This window comes from Nerophis ophidion, linkage group LG14, assembly GCF_033978795.1.
Source record: "Nerophis ophidion isolate RoL-2023_Sa linkage group LG14, RoL_Noph_v1.0, whole genome shotgun sequence".
Classification (NCBI taxonomy): Eukaryota; Metazoa; Chordata; class Actinopteri; order Syngnathiformes; family Syngnathidae; genus Nerophis; species Nerophis ophidion.
In genome coordinates, this window is record NC_084624.1 from 52,871,138 (window position 1) to 52,895,492 (window position 24,355).

The following is a 24,355-nucleotide window of genomic DNA, read 5'->3' on the forward strand; positions in this document are numbered from 1 at the left end:
TGGACACACATTGTGCACCATCAGCACTTCTGGTTGTCCGCACCTGGACCTATCAGACCGTGTTGGACTTACCGGTTTGGTGGCGTTGTCGTAAAAGAGACAGACGTCCAGGTAGTGAGGGTAAGGTTCCGACCATCCGTCCTCGGTGCAGTTACGACTGACCGTCCCCATCTCTGGAAGGAGGACATAACAATTATGAGAACGGTTGTTATTTTACCTGCAGGTGACCAGTTTGTCTTCTGCTCACCGTCCTCCGGGCCCATGAGTTCGTTGAAGAACTCTGGACAGTTGACCACCACCACCTCACCCACGCTGGCCGCCTGCCAACAAGTCAGGTTGTCCCACAGCCACGGACACACTGTGCAAATAAAAACAAAAAAAACCGGGAGATGCTGCTTCACAAAAGGACGGCCATGATGCAATTCCTTGTTTTTCATCTTTCAATCAACAAAGTTATGTTGATGGACGAAAAGAATTCAACCACCAGAGGCCTAGCTCGTTGGTGGCATCAATGGGTTATGATTACTGTACTTTCTGGACTGCCAATGAACGGGTCTATTCAGGTCTACTTTCAGACAAAAGGTGCACCGGATTATTATTATTAAAAGGGTCTGCGGAGAAGCGGAGCCAACGGTCCGACAGAGAGGCAGGGCACGCTGGAGCCCGGCCCAAGATGGCGGCGAGGAGGTGTGTGGATCGCGCACCTGTATACGATTAACGTATCTCCTCTCGCTATATAAAAGGAGAGAAGGAGGAGAGAACGGGGCTGGTGATGGTGTGGAGCGAGAGCAACCAAAACGAGGAAGGAACGAGAGAGAGAGACGACAACACGAGCAGCAGCGCGTGCGACCCGGAAGAGAGCGAGAGCGAGAGGCAGACGCAGACAACGGAAAGGCTGAAAAGCAACACGCAAAAGACTTTTGTTTAATGAAAAATAAAAGAAGTCTACACCTGCTCAAAAGGCGAGTCCTTCCTTGGTGGTCCCTGGAACCCGCAAGATGGCTAGAGTCGTTCACATGGGTCATATTATTATTATTTTTCTAGATTTAAAAGACTTCCTTGTGGTCTACATAACATGTAATGGTGCTTCTTTGCTCAAAATGTTGCATAGATGTTTTACATCCATCCATCCATCCATCCATTTTCTACCGCTTATTCCCTTTGGGGTCGTGGGGGGCGCTGGTGCCTATCTCAGCTACAATCGGGCGGAAGGCAGTGTACACCCTGGACAAGTTGCCCCCTCATCGCAGGGCCAACACAGATAGACAGACAACATTCACACACTAGGGCCAATTTAGTGTTGCCAATCAACCTATCCCCAGGTGCATGTCTTTGGAGGTGGGAGGGGCCTATCCCCAGGTGCATGTCTTTGGAGGTGGGAGGAAGCCGGAGTACCCGGAGGGAACCCACGCATTCACGGGGAGAACATGCAAACTCCACACAGAAAGATCCCGAACCTGGGATTGAACCCAGGACTACTCAGGACAGGGGTGTCCAAACTTTTTCCACTGAGGGCCACACACTGAAAAATCCAAGGGCCATTTTGGTATTTTTTAAATTTAAAAACCAATACAATAAATGAATAAAAAAGTCTACATTTAGGCCTCTACTCAGGTTTGATCCCAAAGCCAAAGGGTTTTGGTCAAAAAAATATAAAAAATACATCATTATTTAGTATTATTATTATTATTATTATTAAATCTCTCGATCGACATTAGGTCTATCTGTCAAGAAACATTTTCAACATTTAAGTTTGTATGCCCTTTTTGTAAAAGAAGAACCCAGGTTTTTCATGGAAAAAAATCACCTAATGTGCAATATTTTCCCCCAATTAAATTTCAAAGTGGAATGTTTGATATTGTAAAATAATTGGAGCCTTAAAAATGTCAATAACTCATAACAACATTGACATTTTCTGAGCAATGACACATACAAAAAAACCCGACTAAAATTATTGGGGATCCAAAAGGGTTCCACACATTAAAGTGTTAAAAAAAAACAATTTTGTTTTTTTTTCACTGTTTACTTTTAACACAGTGATCTCAAGATCAGCTACAGATCTATACTTTAAATTATAACTTTGATTGTTGTTCATGTTTTTTTTTCCGTTTTAGGCCCTTCAGCTCAGTTTTTTAAATGGCAAACACAAAATATGCAATATTTTTCCCAAAGAATATCTCAAAGTGGAATATTTAATGTGACGTTATTGGAGCCTTGAATAGGTCAATAATTCATAATGATGTTGATTTTGATTCATTATTATTTTAGCCCTGCGATGAGCTGGCGATTTGTCCTGGGTGTACCCCGCCTTCTGCCCGATTGTAGCTGAGATAGGCGCCAGCGCCCCCCCGCGACCCCGAAAGGGAATAAGCGGTAGAAAATGGATGGATGGATGGATATTATTTTTTTAAAGACACAGCCTGCATGGCAGCTTTGTGTTATTAGACTAAACATTGCAACAGTTTATTGTTACATTTCACCTATTTGCTCTTTTATACCATGTATGTTTGTTGGTTTTTTTATTGTATTTTTAGAATGCGTTTTGGGGCCGTTAAAAAATGACCTGTGGGCCGCAAATGGCCCCCGGGTCGCACTTTGGAAATCCCTGACTTAGGACCTTTGTATTGTGAGGCAGACGCACTAACCCCTCTTCCACCGTGCTGCCCTACTTTGTACTAAGCTACTGTAATTATTTGACAGCAATATTGTTTAATGAAGGACACCATTTAAAAAAATATAATGTTTAAAAGCGTTTACAGTAGAGTGGAAAAACAAGTTGCCTCTATATTGAAGCTATTATCATACATATCTGATTTATGACAGTGAAATACTTCCAAAGTTTGCAAATAAATAGATATGATCAAAAAAGTACATTTTTCACTATAAACACAACATTACATTATTTGGAGTCTTTTCCTCCTCCTTCCACGTCTTATGTGTGCAGATACGTGCTATGATATGTTTTAATAGAATGTTATGATCGACGGTATCGAAATCAGTGCTAAGATGAAATAGCAACAACATGGATGACGCATCAGCATCCATAGTAATGTTGCGGCTGCTAAAGCAGTTGTTATTAGTAGTTTGTTGACAATGATTCAGAACTTTGAATTTTATAAGGTCATGATCGGACATTACTTTAGTGTGCGGGCGTACCATAACTTTGGAGGCAAGCACTAGATCTAGCATATTACCGTTGCGATGCGTGGGTTCATTTATTATTTGTGTAAGACCACAGCTATCAATTATAGACCGGAGCACCATGCACGGAGGGTCTGCCGAAGTATTCATATGGATATTAAAATTCCTCATTATAATTATGTTATCTGTGTGTGTCACTAGATCAGCAAAAAACTGAAAATTCACTGACAAAGTCCGAATAGAGACCAGGGGTGCCAGGTAGAGACGTAGCGGTGTGACAGACCTCATAGTAAGCACCTTAAATGATTTATATTTATTACTTAGGTTAGGGGTAAGATTATGGTATTCATTGTATATTAGTGTGACCCCTTCACTTCTCTTAAGGGGACGGGCAATATGTGCACTCGTATAATTAGAAGGAGATGCCTCGTTAAGCGGGTAAAATGAATCTGGTTTGAGACAGGTTTCAGTGAGACCAGTGAGGTTGACTGTTGTCTCTAATGACCTATTAACTAATAACGTTTTGGGAGACAATGATCTGATGTTTAAAAAGTCCATATTATAGGTAGTGGGCTGTTTCGAGGAATTTTTTGTTAATGGTATCGGTAGTACTGATACTAATAACGTTACGTTTAGTTTGTGTAGTGCGCCTTAAATAGAATTTGATCCCATCTAGGAATTGATATGATGGGGATCTTGAGATGATTTGCTTGGTGCTGCGACAGATTGAACGTGTCTTGATTTGCCACCTCAGTAGAATGCACGTCATGTCATATGTTTGACAAGGAATAAAGAAAGCTGTAAAACAATTACAAGCACACAGATAGAAAGATAATACTTCGCTTTTTCGCGGCAGCAGCGATTGTCAGCAGACTTTTTACAATTGTTTTAAATTCAATTATTCTGTAAGGTTATATTTCTCCTCTTGAGTGCATGTGTGTGTGTGTGTGTGTGTGTGTGTGCTGACTTCCTTGCTAGAGTGCTGACAACATGGTACAAGCAGGGAGTGCATGGTGTGACCTGTGCAAGGGGAGAGTTTGGAGACCTTTCCCCAGTCACTGTGGTGGTCTAATGTGTGTTGCTGCTGTCTGCTCAGCCGTACAGGAAGCCAATTACTTGTAAAGGGCACATCTGAGTCAAATGAGTCGCACCGAAGCTGCAGATCAACAACTGCTTACATAAAACACTTAGTCAATGCAGCATATCATACTAGCATGGATATGAATACTAATACTAACACTAACACTAACACTAATACTAATACTAATGATAAATACTAATACAAGTACCAATATTAAAATGGATTGTAATGTTAATGTTAATCCTAATAATAATAATACAAATACAAATAATAATGTAATACTAATATAAGTACTAGGGCTGCAAATCTTTGGGTGTCCCACGATTCGATTCAATATCGATTCTTGGGGTCACGATTCAATTCAAAATCGATTTTTTATTCAATTCAACACGATTCTTGATTCGAAAACTATTTTTTCCCGATTTAAAAGGATTCTGTATTCATTCAATACATAGGATTTCAGCAGGATCTACCCCAGTCTGCTGACATTCTAGCAGAGTAGTAGATTTTAAACAAAAAAAGCTTTTATAATTGTAAAGGACAATGTTTTATCAATTGATTGCAATAATGTACACTTGTTTTAACTATTAAGCGAACCAAAAATATGACTTATTTTATCTTTGTGAAAACATTGGACACAGTGTGTTGTCAAGCTAATGAGATGCGATGCAAGTGTAAGCCACTGTGACACTTTATTTTTATTTTTATAAATGTCTAATAATAATGTCAATGAGGTATTTTTAATCACTGCTATGCTGAAATTATAAAAAATATTAATACTGTTGTTGATAACATTCATTTTTCATTCACTACTTTTGGTTTGTTCTGTGTGGTGTTTGTGTCTCCTTTCAATTGCTCTGTTTATTGCAGTTCTGAGTGTTGCTGGGTCAGGTTCGGTTTTGGAATTGGATTGCATTGTTATGGTATTCAATCAATCAATCAATGTTTACTTATATAGCCCTAAATCACTAGTGTCTCAAAGGGCTGCACAAACCACTACGACATCCTCGGTAGGCCCACATAAGGGCAAGGAAAACTCACACCCAGTGGGACGTCGGTGACAATGATGACTATGAGAACCTTGGAGAGGAGGAAAGCAATGGATGTCGAGCGGGTCTAACATGATACTGTGAAAGTTCAATCCACAATGGATCCAACACAGTCGCGAGAGTCCAGTCCAAAGCGGATCCAACACAGCAGCGAGAGTCCCGTTCACAGCGGAGCCAGCAGGAAACCATCCCAAGCGGAGGCGGATCAGCAGCGCAGAGATGTCCCCAGCCGATACACAGGCAAGCAGTACATGGCCACCGGATCGGACCGGACCCCCTCCACAAGGGAGAGTGGGACATAGAAGAAAAAGAAAAGAAACGGCAGATCAACTGGTCTAAAAAGGGAGTCTATTTAAAGGCTAGAGTATACAAATGAGTATTGTTTTGTTGGATTGATTAAAAAAAAGAAATCGATTTAAAAAAAAACGAGAATCGATTCTGAATCGCACAACGTGAGAATCGCGATTCAAATTCGAATCGATTTTTTCCCACCCCCCTAATAAATACTAATACTAATACGAATGTTAAGTGTAGTGGGCACCTACTGCATATACCACATAAACAGCCACATTATACAAACATTCATCCCATCCATTTTCTACCGCTTATTCCCTTTGGGGTCGCTGGTGCCTATCTCAGCTACAATGGGGCGGAAGGCGGAGTACACCCTGGACAAGTCGCTACCTCATCGCAGATATAGAAACATATCTACCAATTTACCATGAATTGATAAACTTGGACCCCGACTTAAACAAGTTGAAAAACTTATTGAGGTGTTACCATTTAGTGGTCAATTGTACGGAATATGTACTGTACTGTGCAATCTACTAATAAAAGTATCAATCAATTAATCAATTTTGGTTCAACACAGCATATTGTAATAATTGACTTTAATGACGTCACTATTGTTATGTTGTGTTCATGCACACTCACTCATGTCCAAGTCATCGCTGGGGTTGTGCATTGCCATCCTCTCCATGCATTTCTCATGTTCTCGCATGATGATGCAATGCTCCGACTCCGAGGAGACCTGAAGAGAGCACACCTGGTATTAGCCATATTGAAGCAGAATGAAGTATGATGAGGTATCGTGACATGATGAATTATACTGCAGGCCTCAACAGGTGCAAAGGAAATGTATCCAATGTCTGGCAACATAATGTCAAAACCTGGACTATGAGGTGGTTGTTTTCCCGAGATGCAAGTGAACTTGGACCGAGATGGCATGGAGGTAAAGACATGTTTTATTTTAACACTATAACTGCACAAAAAAAGGCAAACAAAAGGCGTGCACAATGGCAGTACAAAAACTTGGCTGTGAAAACAAAACTCGCACTAAGGCAAAACTATGAACACAAAACAAAAACTTGCACTGTGGCATCATTAACGACAAAACTTACTTGGAACGGGACATGAATCATTGGCATGGATTACAAGGTGCGTAGCAGGTGATGTAGGGTGATGTTGCAAGAATGAACAACAGAAACAGACAGGCTTAAATAATACTGGGGTGATTAGTGAAAACCGGTGTGAGACATGAGGACAGGTGAAAACTAATAGGTAGTCATGGTGACAAAACAAACCAGGAAGTGCAAAAACACGAACTGAGTGGCCAAAAAACAAACAGAACATGACTAAAACAAAACATGATCACATAGACCGTGTCTCTCCAGGAGAAAACCAGTGTTTGTTTTTCTCACGCGCTCTATGAAGATATTGTCTAATGACAAAATGTAGTATTTGTCGTTGTGTCACAATCGAGCACGGCGGCCGTTGGCGTGACCCCAGAAAGCTGAGATGACAGGCAACCTCTTTCAGAGGACAACACTGGCAGAAGAAGCCTTCTGATTGGCAGACATGGACAGGTGTGTATCCTGATTGCCAATCAGGAGACATGAGAGGGAACCAGCCCTTACCAAGGGGTTAAGTGTTGGGACATGGAGGCAAACAGGAAGTGGAATGAAAAAAAAAAGGAAATGAAAGACAACAGAAAAATGAACAACAAAGTCCAAACTGTCACATCAGCTCATGACACCATGTCCCCTTTATAGATTATAATTATACCTTTTTTAACTTTATGTCATACATCAAAAAGGAATTATTCATCTTAAATTGAATATTCTCATAGCTCTAACATAAAAAAAAAAATGTTTACAATCTGTTAAAGGCCTACTGAAAGCCACTACTACCCACCACGCAGTCTGATAGTTTATATATCAATGATGAAATATTAACATTGCAACACATGCCAGTACGGCCTTTTTAGTTTACTAAATTGCAATTTTAAATTTCGCGTGGAAGTATCATGCTAAAACGTCGCGGTATGATGAGGCGTGAGCGTGACATCACGCATTGTAGAGGACATTTTGTTCCAGCACCGTTCCCAGCTATAAGTCGTCTGTTTTCATCGCATAATTCCACAGTAGTCTGGACATCTGTGTTGCTGAATCTTTTGCAATCTGTTCAATTAATAATGGAGACATCAAAGAAGAAAGCTGTAGGTGGGAAGCGGTGTATTGCGGCCGCCTTTAGCAACACAAACACAGCCGGTGTTTCATTGTTTACATTCCCGAAAGATGACAGTCAAGCTTTACTATGGGACAGAGCGGTCAAGCGAACACGGTTGGATTGGACCACACACACAAAGTACAGTGTATTATGCAGCCATCATTTTGACAGATCGTGTTTCGAAGAGGGTCCCTTGCGAAGGGCAGAGATGGGCATCGCCACCACCCGTCGACTAGTGCTGAAGAAAGGTGCGGGGCCGACCTTCAGGTTGTACAGGTACGACCATGTAATCTCACTAAAACACTAGTAACACAATAAGCAGATAAGGGATTTTGCAGAATTATCCTAGTAAATGTGTCTAATAACATCTGAATCGCTCCCACTGTATAGTCTTTTTTTTTTTGTCTAGTCCTTCACTCTCACTTTCCTCATCCGCGAATATTTCATCCTCGCTCAAATTAATGGGGAAATCGTCACTTTCTCGGTTCGAATCGCTCTCGCTGCTGGTGGCCATGATTGTAAACAATGTTCAGATGTAAGGAGCTCCACAACCCGTGATGTCACGCGCACATCGTCTGCTACTTCCAATACAGGCAAGGCTTTTTATTAGCGACCAAAAGTTGGGAACTTTATCGTGGATGTTCACTACTAAATCCTTTCAGCAAAAATATGGCAATATCGCGAAATGATCAAGTATGACACATAGAATGGACCTGCTATCCCCGTTTAAATAAGAACATCTCATTTCAGTACGCCTTTAAACAACATCTCTTGCTTCCCCAAAGTTCCCTGCATTTTTTCATCCATTTTCTACCCCTTGTTTCTTTTTGGGGTCCCTACAAGTTTAGTAAAATTACAATGACCAAAAAAATTAATTGATGAATTTGCCTGTTCTAGAGTGAAGAAAAAGAAAAGCTGATAAAACCAAATACAAACAAAATTGAATGAAATATTTCCAACAGACCCATTTAGTACTTAAATAAGTTTAGGTGCTGTTTGAAAGCTGACGGGAAGTACTAGAAAAAGTATTTTTTCACACGTCTTTTTTTGACATATTTTATATTTGTTAAATATTTGACATAACTGTACATTGCTGTACTGTTGTAAATATGTACAGTATCTCCAATCAGTGTTTTCTCCTTTCTATCAGAAAAACTAAACAAATTAACAACAACTTTTTCTTTTTTTTTTTTGCATTAGTTCCACTAACAATTTTAGTAGTGAGTAATTAAAAAAGTGGTTTATTACACACGGAGTGAAATATTTCAAGAATGTTTTTCTTAATCATGTTGATGATTATAGCTTACACCTCATAAAAAGCCCAAATTCAGGGAAAATTGGAGAGAATTTGAACAAATAAATAATAATAAATAAATGGGTTGTACTTGTATAGCGCTTTTCTACCTTCAAGGTACTCAAAGCGCTTTGACACTACTTCCACATTCACACACACATTCACACACTGATGGAGGGAGCTGCCATGCAAGGCGCTAACCAGCACCCATCAGGAGCAAGGGTGAAGTGTCTTGCTCAGGACACAACGGACGTGACGAGGTTGGTACTAGGTGGGGATTGAACCAGGGACCCTCGGGTTGCACACGGCCACTCTCCCACTGCGCCACGCCGTCCCCATAATAATAATAAAAATAATAATAAATAACTAGTTCCATTCATCCATTTTTTACCGCTTATTCCCTTTTGGGGTCGCGGGGGGCGCTGGCGCCTATCTCAGCTACAGTCTGGCGGAAGGCGGGGTACACCCTGGACAAGTCGCCACCTCATCGCAGGGCCAACACAGATAGACAGACAACATTCACACTCACATTCACACACTAGGGCCAATTTTAGTGTGCATGTCTTTGGAAGTGGGAGGAAGCCGGAGTACCCGGAGGGAACCCACGCATTCACAGGGAGAACATGCAAACTCCACACAGAAAGATCCCGAGCCTGGATTTGAACCCAGGACTGCAGGACCTTCGTATTGTGAGGCAGACGCACTAACCCCTCTGCCACCGTGAAGCCGTGGATAATCATATGAGACAATAAATAAGAAAAGAAAAAAAATGGTGGATGAATCCTCCTCTGTCTGATTAGTTTTGGCAGTAAAATTAATTCACATCCGAATCGTAATTCTTATTTATTTACACTCTGAAATGATTCAAAATGTATGAGAATCGACATTTAAAAATATATTTTTTTAGCTCAACTCTGTATATGTCACACGTCAGCAGCCAAAGAAGAGTTTTTTTCAGAACTATTATACCAAATTGACTCTGGATGGAATCATGACCCCCAAGAATTGGAGTCAAACTAATCTGCGATCGGCAAATAAACTGCCAAAAGAGTTAAATGGGTCTCTTTGTCTGAATGAATAACTTTTGCAGAATATTGTTTTTAATAATTATGCACCTGTTTTTGTGAAAGCAGAAACCAATCAAGAAATACACAAAGCTCCTTTTAATGAAGTGCAAAAACATGTTTTCTCCTGTCGTATTTGTCTGGTGACTGGAGAGCATAAAAGTCAATGAAACAAAGGGAAGAAGAATAAAGAGCGAGTCTTTGGCGCAGCAGGAGCATCTTAACGTGCATGAAGTGATGGTCTTTGGCTGACTCATCACTCACTAATATGAATTCACCTCAGGCGTGGCTGGGCACATGAGATAAGTGACTTACTGAGAACAGCAGCACTGCCTGCTTCTCTGCAGAAGCCCGGCTGCATTTTAAAAAGGTGTCAGGAAAGCAGTTTTTGTTTGCTTCAAATGTTGCTTTCAAGGAAGACAATTACTTGTTGCTAGGCAGCAGGAGTCTTCCCAGTGAGAAGACATATGCATATTTATATTTGTATATAGGAATGGTATTAAAAGGGAATTGTTGTTGATTTACAATACATGTCATGTGATGCTGAGCAGATGTAATGCATCGTATACATACTGTGCATCTTATATATCCATTTTCTACCGCTTATTCCCTTTTGGGGTCGCGGGAGGCGCTGGCGCCTATCTCAGCTACAATCGGGCGGAAGGCGGGGTACACCCTGGACAAGTTGCCACCTCATCACAGGGCCAACACAGATAGACAGACAACATTCACACACTAGGGACCATTTAGTGTTGCCAATCAACCTATCCCCAGGTGCATGTCTTTGGAAGTGGGAGGAAGCCGGAGTACCCGGAGGGAACCCACGCATTCACGGGGAGAACATGCAAACTCCACACAGAAAGATCCCGAGCCTGGATTTGAACCCAGGACTGCAGGAACTTTGTATTGTGAGGCAGACGCACTAACCCCTCTGCCACCGTGAGGCCCATCTTATCCCATCTTATATATATATATATATATATATATATATATATATATATACACAGTATATATATATATATATATATATATATATATATATATATATATATATACACAGTATATATATATATATATATGTACAGTATATACACACACAGTACATATTTACAAACAAACATATATACATATATATGTACACACACACACACACACACACACAAACATATATATACAGGACTGTCTCGGAAAATTAGATAATTGTGATGAATACCTTTATTTTCCGTAATGCAAGTAAAAACATGAAAATGTCATACATTCTGGATTCATTACACATCAACTGAAATATTGCAAGCCTTTTATTATTTTAATAGTGCTGATTGCGGCGTCTTCAGTAATGCGGACGTTGTACCGGTCCGTTGTGGTGAAGAAGGAGCTGAGCCGGAAGGCAAAGCTCTCAATTTACCGGTCGATCTACGTTCCCATCCTCACTTATGGTCATGAGCTTTGGGTCATGACCGAAAGGATAAGATCACGGGTACAAGCGGCCGAAATGAGTTTCCTCCGCCGTGTGGCGGGGCTCTCCCTTAGAGATAGGGTGAGAAGCTCTGCCATCCGGGAGGAACTCAAAGTAAAGCCGCTGCTCCTTCCCATCGAGAGGAGCCAGATGAGGTGGTTCGGGCATCTGGTCAGGATGCCACCCGAACGCCTCCCTAGGGAGGTGTTTAGGGCACGTCCAACCGGTAGGAGGCCACGGGGAAGACCCAGGACACGTTGGGAAGACTATGTCTCCCGGCTGGCCTGGGAACGCCTCGGGATCCCCCGGGAAGAGCTAGACGAAGTGGCTGGGGAGAGGGAAGTCTGGGTTTCCCTGCTTAGGCTGTTGCCCCCGCGACCCGACCTCGGATAAGCGGAAGATGATGGATGGATGGATGGATGGATGGATGATTATGGCATACAGCTTAAGAAAACTCCAAAATCCTATCTCAAAAAATTAGAATATTTCCTCAGACCAAGTACAAAAAAAAAATATTTATGACAGCAAAACAAAATCAAACATTTGAAAATGTCCATTAATGCACTCAGTACTGGGTTGGGAATCCTTTTGCACGGATTACTGCATCAATGCCGCATGGCATAGGGGCAATCGGCCTGTGGCATTGCTGAGGTCTTATGGATGCCCAGGATGCTTCAATAGCGGCCTTCAGCTCAATTGCATTATTGGGTATGGTGTCTTTCAGCTTTTTCTTCACAATACCCCACAAATTCTCTATGGGGGTTAGGTTAGGAGAGTTGGCAGGCCAATGGAGGACAGTAATGCCAGTTACTGCTGGTTTGGGCACTGTGAGCAGGTGCCAGATCATGCAGGAAAATGAAATCATCATCTCCATAGAGCTTTACAACAGATGGAAGCATGTACACAGTTGCATTGACTCTGGACTTGATGAGACACAGTGGACCAAAACCAGCAGCTGACATGTCTCCCCAAACCATTGCTGACTGAGGGAACTTCCGTTGTCTAGAGTTCAGGAGTGGCTTGACCATGGGAATACGGCTATTGAAGCTGTATCTGTTGAAAAGCTCTATGGAGATGATGATTTCATTTTCCAGCATGATCTGGCTCCTGTTCACAGTGCCAAAACCAGCAGTAACTGGTGTACTGACCATGGCATTACTGTCCTCCATTGGCCTGCCAACTCTCCTGACCTGAACCTCATAGAGAATTTGTGGGTTATTGTGAAGAAGAAGCTAAAAGACACCAGGCCCAATAATGCAAATGAACTAAAGGCCGCTATTGAAGCATCCTGGGCATCCATAACACCTCAGCAATGCCAAAGGCCGAATGCCTCCTTGTCACGCGCCATTGATGCAGTAATCCGTGCTAAAGGATTCCCAACCAAGTCCTGAGTGCATTAATTGACATTTTAAAATGTTTGATTTTGTTTTGCTGTTATAAATCTTTTTTCTTTTACTTGGTCTGAGGAAATATTCAAATTTGCTGAGATAGGATTTTTGAGTTTTCTTAAGCTGTATGCCATAATCAGCAATGTTAAAATAATAAAAGGCTTGCAATATTTCAGTTGATGTGTAATGAATCCAGAATGTATGGCATTTTCATGTTTTTAGTCGCATTACGGAAAATAAAGGACTGTATCACAATATTCTAATTTTCTGAGACAGTCCTGTATGTATGTATGTATGTATATATATATATATATATGTATGTGTACATGTATATATATATGTATGTGTATATGTATATATATATAAGTATATATATACACACATGTACACACATCACACATACAAATACACACACACACACACACATTCAGGTTTATATATATGTATGTGGATATGTACTGTTTGTTATGTACTGTATATGCATATCTTTGGGTGTCCCACGATTCGATTCAATATCAATTCTTGTGGTCGCGATTCGATTATAAATCTGTTTTTTTGATTCAACGTAATTCTCGATTCAAAACGATTCTGTATTCATTCAATACATAAGATTTCAGCAGGATCTACCCCAGTCTGCTGACATGCTAGCAGAGTAGTAGATTTTTAAAAAAAAGCTTTTATATGTTAGGACTAGGACTAGGACTAGGACGTGGATTGTTTTCCCGAGGTGCAAGGCGATTGGAGTGGACTTTGGGGTTTGTTTTTCCAGAAGGCAAAGGAAAGTTGGCACGGGCAAGACGTGAATGTAAGTACATGATTTATTTTTACACTATACCTAAAAAACAGGAACAAACAAAAGGCGCGCACAATGGCGGAGAACAAACTTGACTAATAAAAACAAACAAAAAACTTGCACTATGGCATGAATAATGAACTATAAACTTACTTGGCATGGAACTGTGAAACATGGCATGACGTGAGTAGAGGTATCAAGGGTGATAGATGGTGGTAGACGGTGATGTTGCCAGGACAAAGAACAGAAACAGACCGCTTAAATAGCAGTGACATAATCAGTGAAAACAGGTGCGAGACATGAGGACAGGTAAAAACTAATAAGTTGCTTTGGTAAAAAAACAAAAAAAACAGGAAATGCAAAAACAGGAACTGAGTGTCCAAAAAACTAAAATAACGACTTCAACAAAACATGATCACAGACATGACATTATAATTGTAAAGGACAATGTTTTATCAACTGATTGCAATAATGTCAATTTGTTTTAACTATTAAACAAACCAAAAATATGACTTATTTTATCTTTGTGAAAACATTGGACACAGTGTGTTGTCAAGCTTATGAGATGCGATGCAAGTGTAAGCCACTGTGACACTATTGTTCTTTCTTTTTATTTTTCTAAATGTCTAATGATAATGTCAATGAGGGATTTTCATACACTGCTAGGCTGAAATTATAACTAATATTGATACTTTTGTTAATAATATTAATTTTTGTTTCACTACTTTTGGTTTGTTCTGTGTCGTGTTTGTGTCTCCTCTCAAATGGTCTGTTTATTGCAGTTCTGAGTGCTGCTAAAATATATTTTACAGCCCCGCGCCTCCAACCCCGCCCACCTTAACAACGCACGGGGGGGGGGGGGTGTATAATATAGTCAGGAAGAGTCATGGATGCAAAGGATTCTGGGTATTTGTTGTGTTGCGTTTATGTTGTGTTACTGTGAGGATGTTCTCCCGAAATGTGTTTGTCATTCTTGTTTGGTGTGGCTTCACAGCGTGGCGCATATTAGTAAGAGTGTTAAAATTGTTTATATCACAACCATCAGTGTACTCTGTGTCACCCAGTATGCCTTGCAGTCATGTTCGTGTGTCTGCGGAAGTCACACATAACATGTTGCTGGACTGGCATGCAGTTAATGCTTGTTGTAGAAGGCGTCAAAGGCAATGGCTTCATAGCAAGCCCTAATTCTTGTTAACTGGGTGACCACCAGCAGATATTCGCGAGAAAGTTTGCGGCTCCTGTTGTCTTCTTTACTTTGTGACACGGGTCAAAATGGCCCTTTGAGTGGGAAAGGTTGCCGATCCCTGAACCATGTATATCAAATATTTCCGAATGGTTCAACCGCCACCCGCCCGAATCTATTTAAAATCTAATTTTTCGTCATGTCACCCGCCCGACCCGCGGTTTATCCGCGGACTCCGCGGATGAGACCGCAAACCGCGCATCTCTACTACAAACACTTTCCAGCAAAGCATTTCTACACCAGGGCTAACAACAACTACATTTAACTAGCGCTAACAAGCACAGGATAGCATGTAGCAAGGGTTAGCATGCTAAATAGCAAAGCTAAACTAAGGATTGATTGATTGACTGGTTGATTGAAGCTGGAAGATGGTTCTTGGACGGAAATGAATACATTAAATTGTAGCGTGGGTTTAAATGAATACAAAGCAGACAAAGCGAAGTTCCGAGCTGTAACTAAAAATAAAAGCAGATGTCCAATCAGATTGGTCGGCCATTTGCAAGCTGCAGATTGCAGCATCCGCCCCCAAGGCTAAATTCAAGGGCCGGTTAACTGGGCGGGCCACCAGACCATAATAAAAGCTCCATGTGAGGCGGCAGGCCAGCAGCCTCCCTGCAGACCCATTTGACACACTAAGTACTTCACAACAGGCGCTGAAGGTCAGCGTTGGACGCGCTGTGTAAAGATGTCAACTGAAAGGGGGGACGGGGGGAGGACGCTTTACCTTTGTCAGCAAAAGAGGGGATGTGAGAACACAAATGCATTATTTTTTTCCCCTTTTTTAATGAAATAAGATTTACTATCTACAACTCAACCAAGGGAAGTGAACAATAGGATTTTTCCACTATATTTAATTTTGAATACGACATATGATGTTTCCAACACTCACATATAGACACACTCTACATTTAGAAATGTTTTGACAAAAACAGACTATCTTTGAATCTCAGTAAAATGAAAATAATGCTATTCGGTAACAGGAAAAGAGACAGAAAAACAAAAATGGTAAATGGGTTGTACAGTTGTGATCAAAATTATTCAACCCCCACACAATTCTGGTGTTTTAGCAAGTTGGACATTTATTCCGTATTTTGTTTATAGTCATATCAAATAAAGATGCATTAAATAGACAAATGCAACTTAAATTACAACATTATATTTTGTAACATACCAAACAGTGTCATTTCTCTTAATATCTCATTGACAAAATTATTCAACCCCTTGAAGATCATAACTCTTAAGAACAGCATTTGAATAAGGTCTTTTCAATCAGATGTTGAAAACACCTGTAGATGTGATTAGAACCATAACGAGCAACAATTAAACTGATTGAAAAAGACTGTGACGCTCAGCTTCTTGTAGATGGTCAATGGTGTATTTGCAACATGGTGAAGTCCAGGGAGTGGTCAAAGAAGTCAAGAGAGGAGGTAATTTCTCTTCATAAGAAAGGATATGGATATAAGAAAATAGCAAAGACATTACACATTCCAAGAGACACAGTTGAGAGCATAATTCGCAAGTTTAAAGCTAAAGGCACAGTGGAAACACTACCTGGGCGTGGTAGAAAGAGGATGCTGTCCGATATTTGAAGCGTACAGTGGTGAAAAACCCCCGGGTAACAGCTGAGGAACTACAACAGGACATTGCAGAGGGGGGAACGCAGGTTTTGTCCCAGACAAAAAGGCGCGCACTATGAGATGAAGGCCTCCATGCCATACCTCCCAGGCGCACCCCACTTCTGACTACCAGGCACAAGAAAAATAGACTCCAGTATGCCAAAAATCATCTGGACAAACACCAAAGATTTTGTTAAACTTTTCTATGGAGTGATGAGACAAAACTGGAACTCTTTGGGCCTACGAATCAACGTTATGTCTGGAGGAGAAAAAATGAAGCTTACAAAGAGAAGAACACCTTTCCTACTGTTAAGCATGGTGGGGGGTCAATCATGCTCTGGGGCTGTTTCTCTGCCTCAGGTACCGGGAATCTCCAGCACGTTTAAGGCATTATGAATTCTATTTCCTAGCAGGATATATTAGCTGCAAATGTCATGAAGTCAGTGACGAAGCTGAGGCTTGGGAGACGTTGGACCTTCCAACAGGACAACGATCCCAAGCATACCTCCAAATCAACATCAGAGTGGTTGCAGAAGAAGGGCTGGAAGACTCTGGAGTGGCCTTCACAGTCACCAGACCTAAATCCTCTAGAAAACCTGTGGTGGGACTTGAAGAAGGCAGTTGCAGCACGCAAGCCCAAGAATATGAATGAACTGGAGGCCTTTGCCCAAGAGGAATGGGCTAAAATACCTGTAGATGGTTGCAAGAAGCTTGTGTCCGGTTATGTATCACGTTTGAAGGATGTCATTACTGCCAAAGGGTGTTCTACTAAGTACTAAAGATGCATGTAACTGGGGGTTTGAATCATTTTGTCAATGAGATATTAAGAAAAATGTCCTTTTTTGGTATTTTGTAAAATACAGTGTTGAAATTTAAGTTGCATTTGTCTATTTGACACATCTTTATTTGATATGACTATAAACAAAATACGGAATAAATGTCCAACTTGCTAAAACACCAAAATTGTGTGGGGGTTGAATCATTTTGATCACAACTGTACTTATATAGCGCTTTTCTACCTTCAAGGTACTCAAGGTACATTCACCCATTCACACACACATTCACACACTGATGGCCATGCAAGGCCCTAACCAGCACCCATCAGGAGCAAGGGTGAAGTGTCTTGCTCCAGGACACAATCGACGTGACTAGGTTGGTAGAAGGTGGGGATCAAACCAGGAACCCCCAGGTTGCTGGCATGGTCACTCTCCCAACAGCGCCACGCCGTCCCACAAATACAAACAGACGGACTAGACCAGGGGTCTGCAACCTGGGGCTCCAGAGCCGCATGCAGCTCTTTTATTCCTCTGTTGTGGCTCCTGATAGTTCATCCTTGTGTGTACTGTAGTCACTACGCTGTCACGGCTCTATCAAAGTTCTGCATCAGCCGTATCTGGTGAGAAGTCATTATGCTTAACTTGTCATGATTTTGCTTGTTACCTTCCTTTGTTGCTAATAAACAATGGCAACAGGAGAGGGATTGAGTTTTATTGGAACTGGTGTTGTGTTACAATACTTTCACAAAGGTGGGCAACATAGCTCACGGCAACATGGAACATGCACTAAAAGCCAAACAATTACACCCTTTGCCGTGTCGCCCGGACTTTTTAAGGTGTAAGTCATGCTATGCAAGAGGACTTGGAGGGGGGAGACAGAGCTGGCTTTTTAGCACAGCTGCATAAACAAGTTGTAAATACAATAAAGCAAGGAGAAACATGGAAAAAAGATGTGTGACAACCCGTGTTAGGCATAATGCCCTTACATAATGATAACGTCACCAACACACATACACACACACACACACACACACACACACACATACACACACACTCAAGACGAGAAATATAACCTTACAGAATAATTGAATTTAAAACAATTGTAAAAAGTCTGCTGACAATCGCTCCTGCCGCGAAAAATGTAAGTATTATCTTTCTGTCTGTGTGCTTGTAATTGTTTTACAGCTTTCTTTATTCCCTGTCAAACATATGACATGACGTGCATTCTACTGAGGTGGAAAATTAAGACATGTTCAATCTGTCGCAGCACCAAGCAAATCATCTCAAGATCCCCATCATATCAATTCCTAGATGTGATCAAATTCTATTTAAGCCACACTACACAAACCAAACGTAACGCTATTAGTATCAGTACTACAGATACAATTAACAAAGATTCCTCAAAACAGCCCACTACCTATGATATTGCCTTTTTAAACATCAGATCATTGTCTCCCAAAACGTTATTAGTTAATAAGGTCATTAGAGACAACAGACAACCTCACTGGTCTCACTGAAACCTGGCTCAAACCAGATCAATTTTACCCGCTTAACGAGGCATCTCCTTCTAATTATACGAGTGCACATATTGCCCGTCCCCTTAAGAGAAGTGAAGGAGTCGCACTAATATACAATGAATACCTTAATCTTACCCCTAACCTAAGTAATAAATATAAATCATTTAAGGTGCTTACTATGAGGTTTGTCACACTGCTACCTCTCTACCTGGCCCCCCTGGTCTCTATTTGGACTTTGTCAGTGAATTTTCAGAGTTTGTTGCTGATCTAGTGACACACGCAGATGACATAATTATAATGTGGGATTTTAATATCCATATGAATACCCGGGCAGACCCTCCGTGCATGGTGCTCCGGTCTATAATTGATAGCTGTGGTCTTACACAAATAATAAATGAACCCACGTATCGCAACGGTAATATGCTAGATCTAGTGCTTGCCTCCAAAGTTATGGTACTCCCGCACACTGAAGTAATTTATGATCATGACCTTATGAAATTCAAAGTTCTGACTCATTGTCAACAAGCTACTAATAACAACTGCTTTAGCAGCCGCAACATTACTATGGATGCTGATGCGTCATCCATGTTGCTGCTATTTCATCTTAGCACTGATTTTGATACCGTCGATCATAACATTCTATTAAAGCGTATCATAGTACGTATTGCTAAGTCAGACTTTGCCTTATTGGCTTAACTCCTATCTCGCTGACAGGATGCAGTGCTTCCCCCATAACAGTGTAACCTCAGAGAATGCTGATTATCGGTCCTGCCGGACACCGACACCTATTTAATAATACCACCTTAACATTTAACAACCAAACAATTACACAAGGTGACTCGGTAAAGAATGTGGTTATTATCTTCAACCCAACTCTCTCGTTTGAGTCACACATTAAGAGTGTTACTAAAACAGCCTTCTTTCATCACCGTAATATCGCTAAAATATGTTTCCATTTTGTCCGCCAACGAGGCCGAGATCATTATTTATGTTCATTGTTTGTCTCGTCTCAATTACTGTAATGTATTATTTTTGGGTCTCCCTATGTCTAGTATTAAAAGATTACAGTTGGTACAAAATGCGGCTGCTGGATTTGACAAGAACAAGAAAGTTTGATCATACTGTATATACCCTTATATACCTATATATATATATATATATATATATATATATATATATATATATATATATATATATATATATATACCAGGGGTAGGGAACCTATGGCTTGAGAGCCAGATGTGGCTCTTTTGATGACTGCATCTGGCTCTTGGATAAATCTGAGCTGGCTTTGCTCAACAAGATAAATAATGGATAATTCCACTTGTAATCACAGTGTTAAAAATGTTTAAAATATAAACCATTCTCATGCATTTTTAATCCACCCATCCGTTTTCTACCGCACCAGTTCAAAAAGTTGCGTTAATGGTAAGAAGTTATTTATTTATTATTGGTTAGTGTGGGGCTTTCCCTCCTGGGGTTTGTCAGACCAACATGAGAGCCTGTTTCAGGGTTACAATATCGTTTTATTTTTCAATAAGTCTCTCAGTTGCTGTCCAGCAATTGTCTTTTTCTCTTTCGTTTTCGCTCGCGCTCTGGCTCCAGCCCCAACCCCTACTCTCCTCCTGGCTGCTGCTTATAACAGAGCGACAGGTGATTAGATAACTAGGCCCAGGTGGGCCATTTAAGTGAAGTGAATTATTATATTTATATAGCGCTTTTCTCAAGTGATTCAAAGCGCCTTACATAGTGAAACCCAATATCTAAGTTACATTTAAACCAGTGTGGGTGGCACTGGGAGCAGGTGGGTAAAGTGTCTTGCCCAAGGACACAACGGCAGTAACTAGGATGGCACAAGCGGGAATCGAACCTGCAACCCTCAAGTTGCTGACACGGCTATGCCGCACTTCTATAAGCACCTGTCGCTTATTCAGAGGCCGGTCCTGGCACACCCCAGTTTGCTGCAGTTCCACAGGCCACGCCCCCTCCACAGTTAGCTTCAGAATAACAATGTTATTACAAACAATAAGAGACTTATTATATTCTAGAAATGTTGGTTTTACTTAAAAATGCACGCATTTATTTGTGTTCAGTGTTTAAAAAAACATTATATGGCTCTTACGGAAATACATTTTAAAATATTTGGCTTTGTGGCTCTCTCAGCCAAAAAGGTTCCCGACCCCTGATATATACTGTCCCCACATCTTACACGTGGAACTAAATATGGTTCCAGCATCAAGCTTGTTCTACAAAACCAACAAACATTCAGAAACAATGAAAGGTTCAAATGTTTTTAAACATGCACGGTTACAATCACGGGACTCACCAGAGGCAGCAGGAGCATCAGAGCCAGGATCAAATCTTTCATCGTGTCCTCCGAGGGTCTTCCTCTCTGCCCTGTGTGTGTGTGTGTCTGTGTGTGTGTGTGTGTGTGTGTGTGTGTGTGTGTGGGTGTTGTCTACAATGCACTGCCTCCTCTCAGGACACACTGGAGCATCAAGGGTCCTGCAAGAATTCATGACAGAGGACATGAGAACACACTTTATTATTGTTTTCATTAATCAGTCCAACAAAATAATACAATAATAATAATACAATGCCAATTCCAAAACCAGCAACATTCAGAACAGCAATCAACAGAGCGGTGGAGAGGACACACAAACATGACACAAAACAATCCAAAAGTAGTCAACCAAAAATTATCAGTATCAGTAATATTAATAATTCCAACATTAGCAAAATCCCTCATTTGTTAGGAACTCGCGTGTCTGCAGTTGTGTGTCCCCGAGTATGCAAGAATCCAGGAGAGTTGAGTGAAGGTAAGAATATTTAATACTCATAAGAAAATAACAAAAGCAAACATAAAGCAGTCGTGCAGATAAACGTTCTCAACATAATATAGTAGAAGCATTTAAGTCTCACCTTAAAACTCATTTGTATACTCTAGCCTTTAAATAGACTCCCTTTTTAGACCAGTTGATCTGCCGTTTCTTTTCTTTTTCTCCTATGTCCCACTCTCCCTTGTGGAGGGGGTCCGGTCCGATCCGGTGGCCATGTACTGCTCGCCTGTGTATCGGCTGGGGACATCTCTGCGCTGCTGATCCGCCTCCGCTTGGGATGGTTTCCTGCTGGCTCCGCTGTGAACGGGACTCTCGCTGCTGTGTTGGATCCGCTTTGGACTGGACTCTCGCGACTGTGTTGGATCCATTATGGATTGAACTTTCACAGTATCATGTTAGACCCGCTCGACATCCATTGCTTTCCTCCTCTCCAAGGTTCTCATAGTCATCATTGTCACCGACGTCCCACTGGGTCATTTTTGTCACCGATGTCCCACTGGGTGTGAGTTTTCCTTGCCCTTATGTGGGCCTGCCGAGGATGTCGTGGTGGTTTGTGCAGCCCTTTGAGACACTAGTGATTTAGGGCTATATAAGTAAACATTGATTGATTGATTGATTGATAATATCATCATCGAGCACTGAGGAGTGCTCGAGTGAAACATAAATAGACACTAGTGTGATTGACAGCAGGTGTGAACCGCTGCCAATCAACGAAAAGAGAAAAAAAAAACAGTGCTCCGTGAATAAAACAGGAAATGCAACAAAATAAGAGCACTGAACAGGAAGTAAATACAAAAACAGAAATGAAGTGACAGATTGTCACATCATTGACATTATCATCACAGCCATTTATAGAAAATACAATCAAAACATTTAAAAAATGAACAATAGCGTCAGTGTCTCACACTTGCATCACATCTCGTAAGCTTAACAAATATATTGTGCCCGATATTTACCACAAAAATAAAATAAGTCATACTTCAGGTTCATATAATAGTTCAATCAAATTGAAATAATCCATCCCATTTTCCAATATATGACTCATTATTATCTCGACTAAATGCAGTTTAGAACACAAACATTGATACTCACTTACTCACGATATCATGTATTATTATTACGTTTATGTTTAAGAAGGCGATATTGACTTAGGCCTGGATATTTGACAACATTCACATCGTTTCATTGTGTATCTGAATGTTCTGAACTCCTGTTGCCATGCTCTTGTCTCCAGGGAACTAAACATCGCTTCTACTGGTCACACACAAGTAGTGCACGCCTTCTTTTCAACCCGTCAATCACGTTTTTTTACTCTAAAATGTATCAATTAATTTGACTTTTACACACATCTTTGGTAAGATGTATCCATATGCTTTATTACAGGGGTCACCAACGCAGTGCCCGCGGGCACCAGGTCGCCCGTAAAGACCAGAAGAGTCGCCCGCTGGCCTGTTCTAAAAATAGCTCAAATAGCAGCACTTACCAGTGAGCTGCCTGTATTTTTTAAATTGTATTTATTTACTAGCAAGCTTTACTCGACATTTTTAATTCTAAGAGAGACAAAACTCAAATAGAATTTGAAAATCCAAGAAAATATTTTAAAGACTTGGTCTTCACTTGTTTAAATAAATTCATTTATTTTTTTACTTTGCTTCTCATAACTTTCAGAAAGACAATTTTAGAGAAAGAATGCAACCTTAAAAATGATTTTAGGATTTTTAAACACATATACCTTTTTACCTTTTCAATTCCTTCCTCTTCTTTCCTGACAATTTAAATCAATGTTCAAATAAATTTGTTTTTTTTTTATTGTAAAGAATAATACATACATTTTAATTTAATTATTCATTTTAGCTTTTGTTTTTCGCCAAAGAATATTTGTGAAATATTTCTTCAAACTTATTTTTAATAACAATCCCCCCAAAAAATTCTGGCAAATGTAGAAAATCTGTAGAATCAAATTTAAATCATATTTCAAAGTATTTTGAATTTCTTTTAAAATTTTTGTTCCTGAAAATCTAAAAGAAATAATGATTTGTCTTTGTTTGACATATAGCTTAGTCCAATGTGTTATATATTCTAACAAAGTGAACATTGGATTTCAACCTATTTAAAACATGTCATCAAAATTGTAAAATTAATCTTTATCAGGAAAAATTACTAATGATGTTCCATAAATAATTTTTTTTATTTTTTTCAAAAAGATTCAAATTAGCTAGTTTTTCTCTTCTTTTTTTCGGTTGAAATTTAGAATTTTAAAGAGTCGAAATTTCAGATAAACTATGTTTCAAAATTAAATTTTCATTTTTTTGTGTTTTTTCCTCTTTTAAACCGTTCAATTAAGTGTTTTTTTGTTTGTTTTCTTTTACCATTTATACTCTACAACAAAACCTTCCTTGAAAGGAAAAAAATGTACGACAAAATGACAAACAGAAATACCCTTTTTTTTATATATATATATATATATATATATATATATATATATATATATATATTTGTATTAAAGGTAAATTGGGCAAATTGTCTATTTCTGGATATTTATTTAAGTGTGTATCAAACTGGTAGCCCTTCGCATTAATCAGTACCCAA

The 24,355-nt window shown here is 40.2% G+C and overlaps 1 protein-coding gene across 3 annotated transcripts in view; it reads right to left on the minus strand.

Moving 5' to 3' along the window:
• The window catches only part of LOC133568856 (pituitary adenylate cyclase-activating polypeptide type I receptor-like), a 72,853-nt gene that overhangs the window by 37,108 nt on the left and 11,390 nt on the right, over positions 1-24,355 (minus strand). For 2 of the 3 annotated variants that reach the window (XM_061921035.1, XM_061921033.1), the window contains exons 2-4: positions 6,205-6,301; positions 248-358; positions 73-173 (exon numbers count right to left, since the gene is read on the minus strand). In XM_061921035.1, the coding sequence (XP_061777019.1) occupies positions 73-173; positions 248-358; positions 6,205-6,301 (309 nt within the window). Of the gene's footprint in view, positions 1-72; positions 174-247; positions 359-6,204; positions 6,302-21,252; positions 21,432-24,355 lie in introns of all 3 variants that reach the window. The other variant, XM_061921034.1, reaches the window with a different exon arrangement.